The sequence below is a fragment of the Sinocyclocheilus grahami genome, unplaced genomic scaffold (genome assembly GCF_001515645.1).
Source record: "Sinocyclocheilus grahami isolate Dianchi unplaced genomic scaffold, SAMN03320097.WGS_v1.1 scaffold432.1, whole genome shotgun sequence".
In the NCBI taxonomy this organism is placed as follows: Eukaryota; Metazoa; Chordata; class Actinopteri; order Cypriniformes; family Cyprinidae; genus Sinocyclocheilus; species Sinocyclocheilus grahami.
In genome coordinates this window covers 311368-332414 of record NW_015505611.1, presented here as the reverse complement: position 1 = coordinate 332414, position 21047 = coordinate 311368, and the positions used below count along the sequence as shown (strand labels likewise).

Sequence of the window (21047 nt, the reverse complement as noted above, 5' to 3'; positions counted from 1 at the left end):
TATATATGTGTGTGTGTGTGTGTGTGTGTGTGTCAGTAAGCAGCGCATTAATATAGAACGGTAAGGCTCTGATGCACACCAGCACACCAGTATAGGTGTGTATTGTAGGAGCTAGACGACGTATGATGACGTGTGACGGCATAGTAGTGGTGTCCCAATTCTTAGGGGAATATTTTCACCCCTACCCTTTGACACTCTGTTTCAAGAGACAAGGGGAAGGGGTATAAAATAGAATTGGGATTGGGCCTTATTCTGCACCATAATGCTGTAATAATGCAGAAATCAAGTCTGCTTAGAAATGAAAAACAAGTCCAGTGTTTCCCTGCTTGAATAAACCAGCTAAATATCCTCTCATTAAAATAGGATAAACTCATTGATCCCTGCTTTATGGCCATTCCAGCAGTTCTTAACATCTACAAATCACACGCGTTTCAAAGGACTTTAATGAGCTCTAATTGCCTTCAGATCATTAGCGCGGTCATTTTTAAATCTGATTTTTGCTAATGTTGCAGGGTATCACACGTCGGTGTTTGGGGTGAGCAGCGACTGTCTTCTGGAGGGTCTGGTGGGGGTGAAGAGCAGCGGATGTATGGTGGAGGTGGTGCCGTCGCTCCCACGACTGCAGCTCTGCACGTCCTTACCCAGGTTTACACACTTTTCTTCTTCAGAATATAAAATAAAAATCAATACAACAGTGATTTAATTAGATCACAATGTCTTAGGATGTTTTAGTTGATCTAACCCGCTTGCAAAACCCAGTTTTATGGAGATGTGACTTAGCTCAGTGCTGTCACAAATCAGAGGAAGCGTTCATGTGGTTATTCTCAGCTCAGACATCATGCCCGATTGCTCATGGAAAGCCCACGGACCGCCTGATGCATATTGCACACAAAAATAAAGTGCTGGCAGAGAATCTGTTGTGATTGGCTGGCTGCTGTTGGCAGGTTTTGGGAGTCAAGATTGCAGAGGTTTTTATCAGCCTAACAGGTAGCAATGTTTTGAAGTAAACTTCCACAAACTTTGTTGGTTCTTCGAAACACATAAAAGATTATTAAGGTAATTATTTGAATAAGTTACCACAGTGTTTTAAGCCATGTGACAATAGTACTCATACCCTAGTAAAATTTAATATATTTATTTCATACTAAGTATAGTTTAAATCTATTAACATGTTTACTGGCATATCGTTCGAGACTTAATGATATAAAATTAAAATGAAACTTTATTTGGAGTACTACGTACTTGTGCACAATGCAAATTTTCTAATATTAAGCCTAAAATGTGTTTTAATGTCACTAGTGATAAGGATTTTATGCTTTTAAAATAATATTGGTCTTTAAATGCAAGATATTTACAGTGTACCTAAAGTATACTTACAATAGTTCCACTTTAGCACAATCAAATATACTTCAGTATAACTTTAGTTGGACTGCAGCACTACTTCCTCACAATTAAAGTGCATTGAGTTGTTCCAATTTAACAGACTTTAAATATACCAGTTTAGAATGTGTACATAAAGTATGCAAATATGTAAATCTATTTGTAGTATACTTACCATGAAATAAATGTTTTTTTGAAATACATTTGAGTGTATTTGTTTTATTTAAAATAAATAAATAAACAAACATGTGTATGTACTAAAATAAAAATTTAAAATAGAATTTAAATAAAAATTTATATTAAATAATATAATTACATAATAATGATATGTTAATGTTAATAATAACATTGCTATTTTTAATTGTTTAAATAATTTTAACTAAAATTCTTATTATCATGATTAAAATAATATGCTTTTATGTGTGCTAATAATTGTTTTATTTATTATTTATATATTAAGTAACAGGTAAATGATTTTGATTTTAATAATATTCTCTGTAATTTTCTATTATGTTTTAGAACCGATGAACCAGTGAAGGCATATTCAATTTTTTTTTGGTGATTAAAATTTTAGGTAACAAAGTTTTGCTTTGCAGATCTAAATGTAATGAAATATAATTGATTAAGAAAAGTAAAAAAAAAATTGTGGAAAAAAACCCCTAGAAATTAAAATGTATTGGCACACATAAAAGCAAGGATAATATGGTGATTGTTTGACTATGCTACCATTGTGTTGTGTATGTCATATGACAGTAATAATCATAATAAAAATTATATAATTAAAAATATATATAGCATAAAAATTAGGGGTGGAACGGTTCAACTTACTCACGGTTCAGTTTGTATCACGGTTTTAGAGTCACGGTTTCAGTACGGTTCGGTATGTGCTATGTTTAGGGAAAAACTATACTGTCAAGTAAAAATAAAGAAAATAAGAATAATCTATCTAACTACAAGCAACAGCACAAATGTGACCTTGGAGCACAAAACCAGTCTTAAGTCCCTGGGTTATATTTGTAGCAATAGCCAAAAATACATTGTATGGGTCAAAATTATCGATTTTTCTTTTATGCCAACAATTATTAGGATATTAAGTAAAGATCATGTTCCATTAATATATTTTGTAAATTTACTACAGTAAATATATCAAAACTTAATTTTTGATCCGTTATATGCATTGCTAAGGACTTAATTTGGACAACTTTAAAGGTGATTTTCTCAATATTTAGATTTTTTTGCAGAAATGTTTGTGTGAATTTGTCCATTTAAACAATACTTCAGAGAAAGCGTTGTATTGTCGTATTGTTAGTATTATAGTATTGTCAGTTTGCAACAAGTTCACACAGGTGTTCTAGCAGAGGAACCACAGGTGGAGTTCAACACATCTAAATTTACTACAGTAAATATATCAAAACTTAATTTTTAATCCGTTATATGCATTGCTAAGGACTTAATTTGGACAACTTTAAAGGTGATTTTCTCAATATTTAGATTTTTTTGCAGAAATGTTTGTGTGAATTTGTCCATTTAAACAATACTTCAGAGAAAGCGTTGTATTGTCGTATTGTTAGTATTATAGTATTGTCAGTTTGCAACAAGTTCACACAGGTGTTCTAGCAGAGGAACCACAGGTGGAGTTCAACACATCAACATGATTTACTAACATCTGACCAGAATGTGCCACAACACTGTTTTTCTTTGTTGTGAAAGCATGTCTAGGTAATACAGGTGTACCAATTTGTAATGTGGGGTTTTGTTTCATGTTCATGTTTTCCATGTCTTTTATTTTGTAATTGTTTCATGCTGTCAGTGTCATGCTTCCCTTGCCCTCATGTATCTCTGCCTTGTGTATGTGTCATGTTGTGATTGGTAGTCTTAGTCATGGATCTTGTTTCCCATTGGTTTGTAGAAAGAGAGTATTTTGCTGTAATGAATGTATAAAAGTATGCGAAATGGTAAAAAAATGAAAATTAAAAAAAAAGAGAAATTTGTTTTGTATTGTCGCTGAATACAGACAGAGAGATTATGAAGAGAAGAAACAAAGATAAATTGGAGAAACTGTAACTCAGTTAATTAAGTCAATTAATTATTAAGTCAATTAATTATCAACTACGTGCATTATTTTATTTTTTTTGCGAGGAACACACTGAAATTTCGACTCTTAAACCAAATATGGTGAAATTGTGTAACGATTCAGTCCACTGAAGGTGAGCGTAAGTGAGAACCCAAGTGCATTTTATTTACAGTGTGATCCAAACATCCAAACAATAAGTATTTTGCTGTAATGAATGTATAAAAGTATGCGAAATGGTAAAAAAATAAAAATTAAAAAAAAAGAGAAATTTGTTTTGTATTGTCGCTGAATACAGACAGAGAGATTATGAAGAGAAGAAACAAAGATAAATTGGAGAAACTGTAACTCAGTTAAATAAGTCAATTAATTATTAAGTCAATTAATTATCAACTACGTGCATTATTTTATTTTTTTTGTGAGGAACACACTGAAATTTCGACTCTTAAACCAAATATGGTGAAATTGTGTAACGATTCAGTCCACTGAAGGTGAGCGTAAGTGAGAACCCAAGTGCATTTTATTTACAGTGTGATCCAAACATCCAAACAATAATCCGTGACTTGACATGAACTGACTTGACTTGACTTGAACAGACTTGACTTGACTTGACATGAACAGAGTTGACTTGACTTGAACAGACTTGACTTGAACAGACTTGACTTGACTTGACATGAACAGACTTGATTTAATTGACTTAATTAATTGAGTTACAGTTTCTCCAATTGATCTTTGTTTCTTCCCTTCATAATCTCTCTATGTATTCAGCGACAATACAAAACCAATTTCTCTCTTTTTTAATTTTAATTTTTTTACCATTTCGCACACTTTTATACATTCATTACAGCAAAATACTCTTTCTAACCGCCGCCCCCCCCCCCCCCCCCCCCCCCCCGTGAAAATATCTCAGCAACTTCTCTGACTCCAGTGCATTAGTACTTTACAAACTAATATATGAACATGTCTTTAAACGGGACATTCTTCCACCCTTCTGCAGTCACTCAAGTCTGTTGGATCCAAACCCTGTTTATCCGAAAAATATTTTCTTCACCCCCCCCCCCCCCCCCCCCCACACACACACTCTTTTAATTATTTCTTTAATATGGTTTGTTTGAGAAGATTTTGGCAGAAGGCGCTGGACGATCCTAAAGCACCCAGAACTAATTACAGTAATTCCTTATAGGCCCCCACACACACACACACATACATTCACAATCTTATATTCCATTTGACAGGATTGTCAGTCATTTTAATCATATTTAGCTCTGCAGAGGCTGCTGTAAACATATTAATTCTCAAGTACATTAAAAATATTATTCTTCAACATGAATGAGGCAGTCTGAAATGACAGTCAGAATGAAATGAAATGAAATTGGTTTGTTTAGTTTGGCTCTGCTGGAATAAAGGTTGGGTCAGAGACATAATAAGAGGGAGAAGACGAAGCACTCATAAAAATGAATGGGAGAATGTGTAACTCTAAATGTGGTAGTGGTAGAAATGCAAGTTACCTTTTTCATAGTTTATTCTCTCTTGAATGTTCATGTGCATTGTGTTTACCCTCTTGAAAACTAAAGTTTGATTTTTTACTGTTCAATTTTTCCTCAAAGGATCTTTGTCTTTTTTTATGACAGGCAAATTAGTCGATTTATGCAAATGTTGTGTTGTGAATTGATATTTCAGAAAACTACCATGAAGTACTCTTTTCGACTTGACCGTCCACACTTGTTTTTCATTCTTTCACTTTCTTCTGAGCTTCTTAAAGGTTTTTAGAGCCAAACATCAGTCTAGATGCTCTTAGACAAAAAGTGCACAGTACGAAGACATGAAAAATGGATTCAAACTTTTTAAGCAATTGACTAAAGGTTGTTTAGGCTCCCTGAGTGGAACAAACACAGCGGTTGAGGGGAAATTGATGGAATAGAACATTGGCAGCACACTTTTTTTAAATGGACTGTTTATTTTAAGGGTTTTTCTCAAGCCCTAGCATGTTCCCTAATTTTGAAGACCGTTATAATGATAAATCTGAAGTTTGCAGCTTGCTTTCGCACATCTCGATCAACTACAAACCCAATTCCAAAAAAGTTGGGACATTGTACAAATTGTGAGTAAAAAAGGAATGGAATAATTTACAAATCTCATAAACTTATATTTGATTCACAATAGAATATAGATAACATATCAAATGTTGAAAGTGAGACATTTTGAAATGTCATGCCAAATATTGGCTCATTTTGGATTTCATGAGAGCTACACATTCCAAAAAAGTTGGGACAGGTAGCAATAAGAGGCCGGAAAAGTTAAATGTACATATAAGGAACAGCTGGAGGACCAATTTGCAACTTATTAGGTCAGTTGGCAACATGATTGGGTATAAAAAGAGCCTCTCAGAGTGGCAGTGTCTCTCAGAAGTCAAGATGGGCAGAGGATCACCAATTCCCCCAATGCTGCGGCGAAAAATAGTGGAGCAATATCAGAAAGGAGTTTCTCAGAGAAAAATTGCAAAGAGTTTGAAGTTATCATCATCTACAGTGCATAATATCATCCAAAGATTCAGAGAATCTGGAACAATCTCTGTGCGTAAGGGTCAAGGCCGGAAAACCATACTGGATGCTCGTGATCTTCGGGCCCTTAGACGGCACTGTAATGGAAATCACAACATGGACTAAGGAATACTTCCAGAAAACATTGTCGGTGAACACAATCCACCGTGCCATTCGCCGTTGCCGGCTAAAACTCTATAGGTCAAAAAAGAAGCCATATCTAAACATGATCCAGAAGCGCAGGTGTTTTCTCTGGGCCAAGGCTAATTTAAAATGGACTGTGGCAAAGTGGAAAACCGTTCTGTGGTCAGACGAATCAAAATGTGAAGTTCTTTTTGGAAAACTAGGACGCCATGTCATCCGGACTAAAGAGGACAAGGACAACCCAAGTTGTTATCAGCGCTCAGTTCAGAAGCCTGCATCTCTGATGGTATGGGGTTGCATGAGTGCGTGTGGCATGGGCAGCTTACACATCTGGAAAGGCACCATCAATGCTGAAAGGTATATCCAAGTTCTAGAACAACATATGCTCCCATCCAGACGTCGTCTCTTTCAGGGAAGACCTTGCATTTTCCAACATGACAATGCCAGACCACATACTGCATCAATTACAACATCATGGCTGCGTAGAAGAAGGATCCGGGTACTGAAATGGCCAGCCTGCAGTCCAGATCTTTCACCCATAGAAAACATTTGGCGCATCATAAAGAGGAAGATGCGACAAAGAAGACCTAAGACAGTTGAGCAACTAGAAGCCTGTATTAGACAAGAATGGGACAACATTCCTATTCCTAAACTTGAGCAACTTGTCTCCTCAGTCCCCAGACGTTTGCAGACTGTTATAAAAAGAAGAGGGGATGCCACACAGTGGTAAACATGGCCTTGTCCCAACTTTTTTGAGATGTGTTGATGCCATGAAATTTAAAATCAACTTATTTTTCCCTTAAAATGATACATTTTCTCAGTTTAAACATTTGATATGTCATCTATGTTGTATTCTGAATAAAATATTGAAATTTGAAACTTCCACATCATGGCATTCTGTTTTTATTCACAATTTGTACAGTGTCCCAACTTTTTTGGAATCGGGTTTGTAGATGGCATTGCCAAACTAGCGGTGATATAAGAAGACAAGCCACCTGAGAAATCACTAAGGTGAAGCCCTAATAAGGCAATTGACTCTTTTAATTGAAAAGCGGCTGTAGAAAAGAAGGTTCCACCTTTCAATTAAAAGAGCCATTGACCTTATTGACATGGCCATCAGCAGGTCTTTATGATAGTCCTGCAGGATGTGCATTAGCCGGATCAACATGAAAATATGTTTAGTGTGATTTAAGAAGCAAAATTATTATTATTTAAGATTTTATTGGTGATTGATATGTTATTGAGATGCAAGCTTGAAAAATAAGTTTTACTAGTTTTTATACTTCCACAATACTTCTTTGACTAGCTGCCCAAATCATTTATTTACTTTATTTACTTATTTGTTTATTCATTTACTTAGCAATTTGAATATTTACAGTGGTGTGAAAAAGTGTTGGCCCCCTTTCTGTTTTTTACATTTTTTGCATATTTGTCACACTTAAAAGATTCAGATCATCAAACAAATTGTAATATTACACAAAGATTATGCAAGTAAATACAAAATGCAGTTTTTAAATGATTATTTATTTTATTAAGGGAAAAAAGCTGTCCAAACCTGCCTGGCCCTAAATTTATATTTAGGACATTAGGGATGCAAAGGCTTCAATCTGAGAATTCGATTTCAATGTAATGAACATGCAAATTAATAATTGATTATAATTACTATAATAATAACCCTGTGTTTTGCAATTATTTATTTAGCAGACACTTTTCTACACAGGTACACTCTGAAATTATTGCGTTATTATTATTATCCAAAGCAATCAAAAGTCCATTATAACTTTTTGAACTTTTTAAAGTGAAACTTTTTTTTTTTTCGGTTCGTTTTCACAGTATGTTTTAAATTGTCCCTGCGTTTATTTTTGTGTCCCCAGCATGTCTTTCGAAGTTTATACATTTATGCATTTAGAGTCATGCCAACGTTTTAAAAATCACATAAAATTGTGACAGAATGTCATTATGCATCACATTTCTTAATAAAACAGCTGAATTGTCGTCAAAGCTATTATTTACACCCCTACTGAACATTGAATGGTTTTATGCTGTGTATTTTTTGTCTTGGTCCAGGTCGGCTCATCTGTCCAGTGAAGACCTGTCCACCAGCGTGTCCCTGCGGCTGTTTAACGGAGAGATGCAGCAGCTGACTATCACCCTGGAGAATATCGGCACGGAGACGCTAAATACACTGGAGCTGACATCTAAAAACCTCAGCACTAAAGGTACACGCAACACACAGTCTAAACGTCGTGCCGCTCTTTATCGAGCGGGAAATGCTGCAGCGTTTTTGATACGATGCAAATCCTGTAATGGGACAGAGGTTCAAAGGCTGCGCTGATTGTTGCGAGTTCGTAATAGAGTCTGTGCATTAGTCTGATCACTCGAGCCCATCTGAGATTTCCCCATGACTCCACTGTTTTGATGTGCTCTCTCTTTGAATAAAGACGTATTTGAGGATGGAAAATAAGAGCGCGCAGTGCTCTTAGTGGTATTCCACACACATGCGAACATGAAAAGCGTTGTCTTTGGACTCTATGTGTGTGTGTGTGTGTGTCTCCTCTAATCCCAGACTGCTTTCAGCATCGGTGACTGAGCAGGTGGCCTCTACAGGCACGGACACACACACACTGTTTTTGCTTTGAAGTTGTTGTGGAGGTGTCCTTTGACTGAGCCGTGTGTGTGGATTTACTTGGCAGTACTTTAGTGAGGGATTTGTCCCCAGAAAGAACTAAATTTGACAAAATCTCACTATAGGGACATTTGTGAACGTCCTTATTTGGAAAAACGAAATTGGATCAAGAATAATTAAGAATAATGTGGGTTTAAGCATGTGCTTGCCAGGGTTTTCTGGGTGGTTGCGTTGTGTTTTCCGTTTTTTGATATTCTGTTGTCTAAATATGACTTGGGATCCTCCTGCAGTGTACATCTGTGGGAGTTTTCTGTCTTATTTATTGTCTGGCAGGTGAAGATTGTAAAACGAGTCACACTCTGGAGTTTAATAGTTAAAGTAATAGCAATAGCGATGCTAGACTTAGTAAAGGTCACTAATCAATAAATAAACCCACCCAAATCTTTCGCAAGGTGGAAGAAATACATCTGAGGTAAAATGTTCAAAATGTTTCATCAGTTGGAAAAAAAATCATTCTGGAAGTGATTCCAACGATATCGTTTCTCTGTGCCTTTATCATTATAGCTGTGGCGTGAACTCTGCTATTATTTAATATTGAGAACGATTTTTAAAATGATATCTTTATCGTTATCTTTATCGTTATCGTCCTTGGTGTGAACGGGCCTTGCGAAGTCTTGTTAAGCTTCAGTGGTTCTATCTGATGGGACGTGATATCTGAAATAAGAAAATAACCAATGTCTCTTCAGACATCCTATTTGGGTTTCATTCAGGAAAAGAAAAAGAGAGAAACCCCCCCAAAAAACAGAGTTTACAGAATTACTTTCCAAATGTATTAAATGATTGCATTGTCATGTCCCTGTTAGTCTCACAGAGCTGATCTTTTTACTATTGGCAGGTCTAGTCCACTTTGCAGATTATTCTGGCCAAGAATCGCCCATTTTGAGTTGTTTTTAATTGCTTAAATCGAATGCATTTGTTCACACCTGGCAAAACACCTGCAAAAAGCACCTGTGTGGTTTGCGATGAGTCAAGAAATGCTATTGAACTGCATTTTGTTGGGTATTAATGCTGAAAGATATGGATTGGATGCATCCCTACAGAGGTTTACTCACTCAATTGAATATTGCATGGCATGATTTTTCAAAACATCCTGAGGGTGAGTTCACACACACACATTTGTTTGTATATCGTCTCTCTCTTTTGAGAGTTGAAATGCCCAAGAGTAGAGCGAGCAAGCAAGAGAAACACAGAGAGAGAGAGAGACAGTGAGATGATCTCCTGAAGTCTGCAGTAGAACTATAAATATCATGTCTAGTTTCCTACTAACTGTTGACATGGCCAAAGGAAAAGAAACCAGGAGAGAAAAAGAATATCCATGAATCGTGTCCCATTTGGATCTGGAAATGTCAAAGCGCTCGCCGTCTCTGCTGTGCATAAACCAGGATCTCCAGACACTAACTAGCTCACCTGTCTGTTTCACATCTTGGGTTTTATAACTAAACATTTCTAAATTTGAAAAATACTTAGTCTCTAAGGATGCAGGACTTTCAGTTATTATTATTATTATTATGCATACAAATTTATATCATTACATATACTACCAATGAGCTACCAAATGTCTATCCTAAAAAAAAAAAAACCTTTTCTTTAAACATATATTATATTATATTATATTATATTATAAACGCACTTAAATAGTTATTTAGTATAATTTTGCCAGAAAAATTGTAGAATTTTTTATCATATATTAATGTAAAAAATCTTGTGTAATATAACTTTTATTTGTTTGCTGGTTTTTATTGTATTTGTTATACTTGTATTTTTTTTATTGTTTTTGCCATGAAAAATAGCCTAAGATGCTGACATGACATTAAATAAAAATATATATATTATATTATATTATATATTATATTATAGTTAAAGCGCTGCTAAATATATTTAATATGTGACCCTGGATCACAAAACCAATCATAAGGGTCAATTTTTTTTTTTAATTGAGATGTATACATCATCTGAAAGCTGAATAGATGAGCTTTCCATTGATGTATGGTTTGTTAGGATAATATTTGGCCGAGATACAACTATTTGAAAATCTGGAATCTGAGGGTGCAAAAAAAAATCAAAATATTGAGAAAATCATCTTTGAAGTTTTTCAAATGAAGTTCTTAGCAATGCATATGACTAATCAAAAATTAAGTTTTGATATATTTACGGTAGGAAATTTACTAAATATCTTCATGGAACATGATCTTTACTTAATATCCTAATGATTTTTGGCATAAAAGAAAAATCGATAATTTTGACCCATACAATGTTTTTTTTGGCTATTGCTACAAATATACTCCAGTGACCTAAGGAAGAGTTTTGTGGGACAGGGTCACATATTTTATTCACTTTTTAAATATTTATTTAATAGTGAAATGCATTGATAAAAATGGGTTAATATCAATAAAAATGGACTATTTTACAGAGTATTTGTATGTTATCTATATTTGTGCTATTTTTTGTATCTTTTCATTGGCTTAACAACATCTTCAGGGGCTCAAAAGCTCATTTCAGTCAAAAGTAAGGGAAGCAATAGAGGGATGGAGAAGAGGAAGTGGATGTAGACAGGAAATGAGAAGCTAGGAGCTGCTGTGGTTTAAGTGAAGAATATAGTTCTGGGCATGACGACCATGATTGAATTCTTATAAGGTCACTTCAGCCGTACATGCACTTACAGTAGTCTTTGTTTCTTTCTGTTCTCGCTCTCTCTTTTCCTCTCGTATTGCCGGAGCAAATTGTCCCCGTGGCAAATGACCCTAATGTGGAAATCCAAGTGATTCTTTATTGCGGAATGAAGCTAATGATGTTTTCTTCCTTGATGAGCCTACGGGTCTGGACCTGTGGGCTCATCAACAGCCACCAAACACAAGTCTCAAACATCCAAAATTATAATGTCCTGTCTGCTTTTTGGACTCATTACAGAACAAGGCTCCAAAAACCTCTCCAGTGGGCAGCGCACAAAGCCTCTTAGGGCGTTTTTGTGTTTTTGCCATATATATGTTTTTGTGTTTGGTTGTGACATTCTTTTGGTCAGAAAATGTCTTTTACCTGGAGTGCAGAGGTGCAGAGTTGCAGGCGCTAAACTTGCTAAAGTTTGTGAATGAACTGTTCAATTGATTCAGACTGAATCATGAACTGATTTAGACTGAACAGCTAATTCTGACTAGATCTCAAACCAATTCAGACTGATTCACACGCTGATTTAGGCTAAATTGCAAACTGATTCGGACTGATACACAAACACCTTTTGGACTGAATCACAATGATTAAATTAATCAACATCAAATTCATTTTAAAACCGAATCAGACCGACCTGGTTACATGTTTAACAAATTTATTTAAAGAACAATCGCAAAAGAATTATTCATTCACAAATCAGACACCAGTAGATTTGATTCTAAATTGTAGTTTTACAGAGGGAGTCAGTGGGTGAACTCTCCAAATGATTCAGATTCAGCCATGAATTGATTTAAACTGCCAACAATTTCAGAAATAACCAGAATCCAAATCTGACTGAATCACGAACCGATTCAGTCTGAATTGCGATCTGATTTGGAATATTGAACTGATTCGGGTTGAATAACAACATGATTTGACCTGAACAACAAGAAATTTAGACTGAATCGCAAACTGGTTTGGACTGAATCACGAATGATTCAGAATGAACTACAAACTGATTCGGCTGGAATCACAGGTAGTCTCAGACTGAACCATGAAACGGTTAGGACTGAACCACAAATTCACAATAATTTGGTCTAAGTCACGAATGGATTCAAAGTGAATTGCAAACTGTTTCAGGCTAAATTACAAGCCAAGTCGGGCAGAATCATGAACAGGACTGGACCACAAACTAATTCACATTCAAAGTGAATCACAAACCGATTCAGACCTATTTGCTTACTCATCTGACATATTCACTGAAAAGAACCAAATTAAAGGGGTAATGACATGGATTTTTGTATTATTTTAATATATTCCTTGTGGTTTACTTTGAAGTTTTTTTGCACAAAAAAACAAACAAACAATAAAATACGTGGAAAAATTATTACCGGAACCTCTCTCAGAAACAGGCTGTTTTTAAGGGGTGGGTCCTTTAGGACTTCAGTCAGGAATCGGCCACTGTTATGATTGGCTAACGTCACTGCATAGGAAACAGTATAAACTCCCCCTCGCTATTGCATGTTTTGAGAGTTTTGACAACGTAATCAAAATAAAACGGTCCAGACAAAGCAATATGAAATCATTTACTTACAGTGTAATGCAGCTGCAGTCAGATCTAGTACCACTTCATCTCTCAACACGAACTCTTTGTGAACTCTCCATGACACTGTGCCTTGCTTACAAAACAAAACACGATCCAGGATGCCATTAAAAATGAACTATCCACTTGTTTCTTACTCTGGGATCCTTCTGATATCTGTAAAAAAGATGTGAATTGATAGTTTTCACGTGACGCCACTCCCATAAAGGAATGCCCACCTGGAGGGCAGAACGAGCCTTTTCTCCACTGACCGCCATTCATTTGTACCAGGTTTTTACTAAGTACTAATGTACTAAAACAGTGATATTAATTGACCAAATTCAGTGCAAACATCATTGATGATACATATTATATACAGGCGAACAGATTCAGCCCAGAAAATGAACGAAACGCACTAAATTTAAGTTACGTTAAGTTTACACGGGACGCGGCAAGCAGCAGCAGCTTTCTCTCCTAGTGGAGGCGTTCTGTGCAGTCGAGGCATTGCTCGCATCTTGGTCTCGAGGCAGACGTTGCCATATTTACTGTCATCAATGTATTATTTGTATTTACTAAAAACGAAATAAACCGCAACGCACATTTTGTGTTTGCATTGTTTGTTATTTAGCGTAGTCATATTCATGTTAGATGCAGTTAACTATGACATTTTGCACTAATTTTTATTTTTACCCGGAAAAAAGCTCTGAATTTTTTATTTATATCTCTGTATGAGGTTTTTTGATGGATCATACAACTCCGGAAATTCAATTACAATTAAAACGCTCTAATATGAGTTCAGTGAAATGTTCTATGATTGGCCGTTTAGTTTAGTGATTGAAATACTGCTGCAGGTGCTGTATATGGATCGCAAGTGCCTAACTTGCGTTTGCTCAGATATCTTTGTATTTTTTTTTTCTAAATATTCGTAGCTTGAAACAAATGTAAAACTTGACTGCAGTTCTATGGATGTTTTGCCTTCCAGGCTCTGCAGTCAGAGCTGATCCTCCCTATCGCAAAGTATGCAAGCTGCGTTGGGCCCCCGAAACACCAGGGGGCCAACCCTTGCTCTCAAAGATGATTTAATTTTAGTTAAATTTTTTAATTTGGCCAGCGGTTATGAAAACCGCTTATGTCATTTCTTTTAATGCGGTGCGCTGTCGCCCTTACTACGTAAAAATCAGTCAAATCATGTAACGTGAATGTCATACAGTGTCTTGCTTGAGACAAAAAAAAAAAAGAGTTGAAAGCATACCGAGCCGCTGAAGAGACACCGTTTCTCAAGCAGACAAAGGCGTTTCATTCATTCATAACTCGTCATTCATAACCCTTGACCACACACCAGATCTGATTTCTAAAGTATTTCCAGGAAAAATGTGATGTGAAAATGCCCTTAGAGTCTGTCTTTCATCAAACACATTTAGTGAGCGGATCTGTCCATGTTCTCGCTGCTTAAGAGAGGGCCACTGTAATAGAAGCCGTCAGACTCGGCAGCTTCTGGACTCGTCTTTACCACATTTCTTTCTCTCTCACCTTCTCTCTTGGTTCTCCGTCCTCTAGTGAGTCTCTACAGGTACATAAGTGCTCAACAGCAACCCGAGCTTGTTTCCCAGGCAGCCTGAAGGCTAAGGAACACACACACACATTCACTTTCCTCCGTCGCAGGTAGAGCCAGAAACGGGCGCTGTATTTGACACTGAATATGACTGAACAGAAAGCTGAGGAATGAGATATGGGGATGGACCGCATCCTGTGCCGCCCACAGCAGTCTTTATTTATGCCACCTGATACAGAAACCTCCATACCTGCACCCATATGCAGCGCCGCCACTATATTTCACCCCTGACAGCATGTTCCAAATGAAAAATGATATTTCTCAGGTCTTTGTAGTGTTGGAAGAAAACATTTCCCCCGTCTTTGTGAGGATCGCACCAGCATTTTCTTTTGTTGGTTAACTTCAGTAATTACTTTAGCTGGAGTTTTCCTGTTTCGGCTGAGCCTTGGCCTCAAAACTCATAACCTGATTTAGCTTTCTACATTGTCCTGTCTTCCTACGCGTTACGTGTATCAAAACTGCAGCGCGGGACGCAATCATAAATCCCACTGTCAAACTTTATATTCCATAAACTCAGCATGCAGTCAGTCTCCCTGGGACGGGCCTATTTGCAGTGTGATGTGATGCAGCTTGACTGAAGTTCATTCCACTCCGGTGGAGACACAAGGACGTGCACTTCAGTTCCCTTTTTAGCTGTCCCCGTTATGATTGGCATTCTGTTGCGCTGTCAAAATTATGCGCCTGTTGACCTGCTGTGCGTGTGGTTGAGACCTGGCTTCGGTGAGCAAATCTGTGAATCACCTGCAGTTTTGTCGCTTTCCATCTCGATGATGTTCAGACACAATGCTGCTCTTTTGGTAGTTACCTGTGTTCTTGCTTCCTGTTGAGTTCATTTTCAGGTGTCTTCTGCTGTTTTCTATTGAGAATGCTTCAGTATTTGTGTTTTGCTTCATCTTAACCTCTGCTTCATTTTTTGATCGAAAACTTAACTTTTTTTTTCAAGCCAGGCAAAAAGAATATTCATGGTAATGCTTTATAAGTTTCAGCCGGTTAACACTGGTTAATGCATTAGGTCATGAACTAACAGAGAAATAAACATTTACACATGCATTTGTTGATTAATTGATGCATGTATTCATGGATCTTTTTAATTTATGCATTTATTAATCTGGGTTAATATTCATTCATAAATATTGTACTATTCATAACTAACAGTGACTGTTTAGTTGGTTATTCATTTAGATATGCATTTATTTATACGTTTACACGTTGATTTATGCATTTGTTAATTTATTGATGCATGTATTTATTCATTTATTTTTTATGCATTTATTAATTTAGGTTAAGGTTAATTAATTAATATGCTACTATTTATTGTTAACTAACAGTGAACTATGTGTCTATTCATTTATTTATTTATGCATGTAGTTATGCATTTACACATGCATTTGTTGATTTATTGATGCATGTATTTATGCATGCATTTTTTATTTATGCATTTATTAATCTGGGTTCATGCTGATTTATAAATTTTCTACTATTGTTAATTAAATCTTTTTTTAAATAATGCATGAACTTGTTTTATTAGCTATTGCATTAACTTTTGTTAAATTTAACCTTATTATTCAACCTAAAATATTACCATGTACACTGCAGTACATACTAAGATATATGTTTGAACTTGCATGAAAGTGTGAACTAGTGCACCATATTGTCCTCTTAAGTATGCACTCTGATTATTCCCTATAACATCCACTTATTCACAATAGATCAGAGTAGTATCAATTGTAGTATCCCTAATATGCATATAGGATCACTGTAGTATCCACTTGAGTATGCCATAAAATACTAGTTAAATTTTCCTCTTACGTTTTCACAAAAAAATAATTATATGATCACCTCAAGGATGAGCTAGAATTACAATTTTAGTATTTCTTAAGCTGAAAGTATTTACTGGAGTCACATAAGTATGATATAAGTATATATGAGTATATACGATAGTGTTGCCTAAATTAGGGTGTACACTAATTCCCTATTAAGTAGGGAGACCCTAAAGTGCATACTCTTGTGCATAATTAGGGAATGACATAGCATGCAGTGCCCTTAAAAGGGTGGAAGCCAAAAGTGGTGTTTTGATCATTTTGTTATAAGTGACAACACAAACTATGAAAACACTTAATAATGAAAATGTTTTAAGAATATAGCAAAACACTGCAGCTGTTTCTAAAGCATCTCGAAACAATGTTCTGATTGGTTGTTTTCTAACTTTATTTGGCACACAATTAGTAAAGCTATAAATATGTGCTAATCCAATAATCTTCAAAAACAAATCCTGGGTCACGTTTAATCCAGTAATCAGGCATCACAGTCTGATTGTGATGTGTACAGATTAACATTTTTTATGTAATCTAAATTAAAATCATTATTAATGCTCAGTATTATTGCTAAAATTACTTTAATGCATTGCGCCAGGATTTGTGCTGATATTGTCCAAAACCCCACTTTGCCTAGGGCACTGACAAACTTTTAGAGGGCACTGTATACCTCTAGTGCATAAAGTTTGCTAAAGTGAGCCAGGTTAGTGCCAGCAGCATTCAGCCACAGTTTTATTTTATTTATTTTAGTAACTTAGCAATTTAATGATATATCCACAAGCAGAATTGTAGAAAACACTAAAAAAATGTGTGTAAATCACAATTGTTGACTGTTTTAAAGGTGATGTATAATGAAAATCTGACTTTTCCACCAACCCAGAAATCATGAAAAAGAACAACCCAGTAAATTTTTTTGGTAAGCCTTTCTCTTCAAGCTTGTGAAAAAAAACTGAGCCACTCAGATTTTGCTTCCCCAGTGACGTAGAAAGAGGATCTTATTATAATATTACTGCCCCTTAATCTGCATGTTGAGAGGAGACAAGAGAGCAGTGGATTTATTAATTTATTTACTGTATATTACGCTGCTGCCACACAGATCTAATGTAAACATGCAATTTCTTTCCCAGCTGTTTCCCTTCAGAGACATAACCAACTGTTTTTGTAACTTGTGTTTTTAACATAAACTTGTATGTATTTGACAGTTTAAGTGCAGTAAGACATGAAAGAGAACTTTGTTTAGTACTCGCATGCCGTGTGACAGCCACTTTCTGTGTGCGTGCTTCTGATGTATGTGCTCAGAAAACAGTCAGAAGTATGGTTTAAAACGCATGATTTCAGCGGGAGAGACATGATAAGCAAAACCGAACAGATGTTTTGTAGCCGAGTGAGGTTAGAGCTGTAAAGGCACAGCCCTATTCTGAAAAAGGGGGCAGGGAGCAGAAGCTCATTTGCATTTAAAGAGACATGCACGAAAACAGCGTGTTTCTGCTTCCACTCAAAATAAGTATTTTCAAAATTATATGATAAATGATCTGTGGGGTATTTCGAGCTGAAACTTCACAGACACATTCTGGGGACACCTGAGACTTGTATTACATTTTGTAAAAAGAGGCAAAAAAAGTTTCCTTTAAAGACTTTATTTTCATAAACTACCGTTCAAATGTTTGAGACCAGAAGAAATAACTTCTTTACATGCTTTACATGTCAGTCTGATGGTTTCTTGGGGTCTAAGTGGGTTTAGAGCCCTCATCCAGACCACCACAAATACTCCAGACATGACCCGGGTTGTACTTTTATTTCTACACTACATTCAGTTCCCTGGTGAAATGCTGGGTCATGATTGAGGCAGTAGATCAGATGGCAGCTCTCTGTGGGCTGAAGGAAGCTTTGAACGCTGCATGCCCCTCTAGCTCCTGCCAGCACTCTTAATTAAAACAGATTGCTAGACGGTTCAGTTAGCTTAAACGCCACTACTCTTCTGGCTAGCCTAAATTCCCTGCAGCATCAGGATGCTGACTAATGTTTTAGGGATTTGTGAAGTTCTTACATTGTAGAGTTCTTTTTATATTGCCGGTCTAAACATTTGGAATAATTACAGTTTTAAAAATTATTTTGAAACTCTTATGCTCACTACGGCTTCATTTATATGATCAAAAATACAGCAGAATTAGTATTACAATCTAAGATAACTATATTTGAACATATGTGACCCTGGGCCACAAAACCAGTCATAAGGGTCCATTTTTTTATTTTTGAAATTGATTTGCATACGAAAGCTGAATAAATAAGCTTTCCATTGATCTTGTTAGGATAGGACAATATTTGGCCGACATACAACTATTTCGAAATCTGGAATCTGAAAAAAATAATAATAATTTGAGAAAATCGCCTTAAAAGCTGTCTAAATGAAGTCCTAAGCAATGCATATTACTAATCAAAAATTATGTTTTGATATATTTACGGTAGGAAATTTACAAAATATCTTCATGGAACATGATCTTTACTTAATATCCTAATGATTTTTGGCATAAAAGAAAAATCGATAATTTTGACCCAAACAATATAGTGTTGGCTATTGCTACCAATATACCCGTGCTACTTATGACTGGTTTTGTGCTCCAGGGTCACATATTTTAAAATGTAATTCATTCCTGTGATGCAAAGCTGGATTTTCAGCATTACTTCAGTTGTCAGTGTCACATGATCCTTCAGAAATCACTCTAATTTGCTGCTCAGTTTTTGCTAATTAATATGTTTGTAAAAACCATTATACTTTTTTTTTCAGGATTAGAATAGATAGAATAACAGCATTTATTTGAAATAGAAATCATTATAAACATTAAAGATGTTTTCACTGCCACTTTTGATAAATGTAGTGCATTCCATTTTTTTTATTTTTGAAATTGATTTGCATACGAAAGCTGAATAAATAAGCTTTCCATTGATCTTGTTAGGATAGGACAATATTTGGCCGACATACAACTATTTCGAAATCTGGAATCTGAAAAAAAAAATAATAATTTGAGAAAATCGCCTTAAAAGCTGTCTAAATGAAGTCCTAAGCAATGCATATTACTAATCAAAAATTATGTTTTGATATAGTTACGGTAGGAAATTTACAAAATATCTTCATGGAACATGATCTTTACTTAAAAGAAAAAGAAAAATCGATAATTTTGACCCAAACAATATAGTGTTGGCTATTGCTACCAATATACCCGTGCTACTTATGACTGGTTTTGTGCTCCAGGGTCACATATTTTAAAATGTAATTCATTCCTGTGATGCAAAGCTGGATTTTCAGCATTACTTCAGTTGTCAGTGTCACATGATCCTTCAGAAATCACTCTAATTTGCTGCTCAGTTTTTGCTAATTAATATGTTTGTAAAAACCATTATACTTTTTTTTTCAGGATTAGAATAGATAGAATAACAGCATTTATTTGAAATAGAAATCATTATAAACATTAAAGATGTTTTCACTGCCACTTTTGATAAATGTAGTGCATCCTTGCTGAATCAAAGTATTTATTTATTTTTTAATATTACTCCAAACTTTTGAATGGTAGTATATCATGGTTTCCACAGAAAATATTAAGCAGCGCAACCGTTTTCAACATAATAAGAAATAATAAACATAATAAGAAATCTTTCACATTTCTGAAGGATCATGTGACACTGAAGACTGGAGTAGTGATGCTGAAAATTCAGCTTTGTGTCGCAGGAATAAATTACATTTTAAAATATTCTAATAGAAAATATTGATTTAAAATTGTAATAATATTTCGCAATATAGTGGTTTTTACTGTAGTATTTTATCAAATAAATGAAACCTTGGCGAGCATATAAGGCTTTGAACATTAAAAAAAATCCTAATTGTTCTGATTTCTGACTTTCACATAACCTAGGGTTAAATGTATTTCTCAAAAGCACGAATAGCACATTGCCTTGCAGTTGCCAGCTTTGGTACCATCCAAGAATGAACATTTAGCAATTAAGGCTGCATTTACATACAATTTAGGCCCCATGGTTCTCCCATGTCTAATCACTAATTGCAATATGCCAAGTTTCAGTCTGTGCGTGCATGAATGAGTGCTTTCATTGTTGGCTAAACTAATCCTCTATCCGCTACACCGCCCCACAGTGCACTACAGAAATGGTACGGAGCTCCGTAAAGGCTTTAGAAGACTCTGGAGTGTTTCGAAAGACTCTGAAAGGATTCCAGAAGAGCCCGGGGAACTGTTCTGTGCACTCTCCATCCATGCACATGCACAGATTTTCTTGTAATAACTCTTCTGTGTGATGCACGCGCTGCCTTCGGGGGCTCAACCAGCATGTAGTGGTGGATGGTCCAATTAGGGCTTCTAATTACCCAGCAGTACTGTAATACATGGGAACAGAGCTACTGTTAGGATAAAAAGCTCTTGCTGTTCTTATTGTTATTGTGGTCTAAGTGCTTTCATAATCTTAGCCGAATGGACGGAAGCCGTTAGAGTCACGGCAGTCGTCAGAATATCGCTTCTGGTTCATATTCATCCGTGTTTTCTGAGGATAAAACGGCATTTATCGTCAAGT

At 35.7% G+C, this 21047-nt stretch overlaps 1 protein-coding gene across 1 annotated transcript in view; it reads left to right on the top strand.

The window, feature by feature from the left end:
- trappc9 (trafficking protein particle complex subunit 9) overlaps positions 1 to 21047 on the top strand; it is a 266928-nt gene that overhangs the window by 86709 nt on the left and 159172 nt on the right. The window contains exons 14-15 of the mRNA XM_016233477.1: positions 513 to 645; positions 8203 to 8354. Of these exons, the coding sequence (XP_016088963.1) occupies positions 513 to 645; positions 8203 to 8354 (285 nt within the window). The remainder of the gene's footprint in view (positions 1 to 512; positions 646 to 8202; positions 8355 to 21047) is intronic.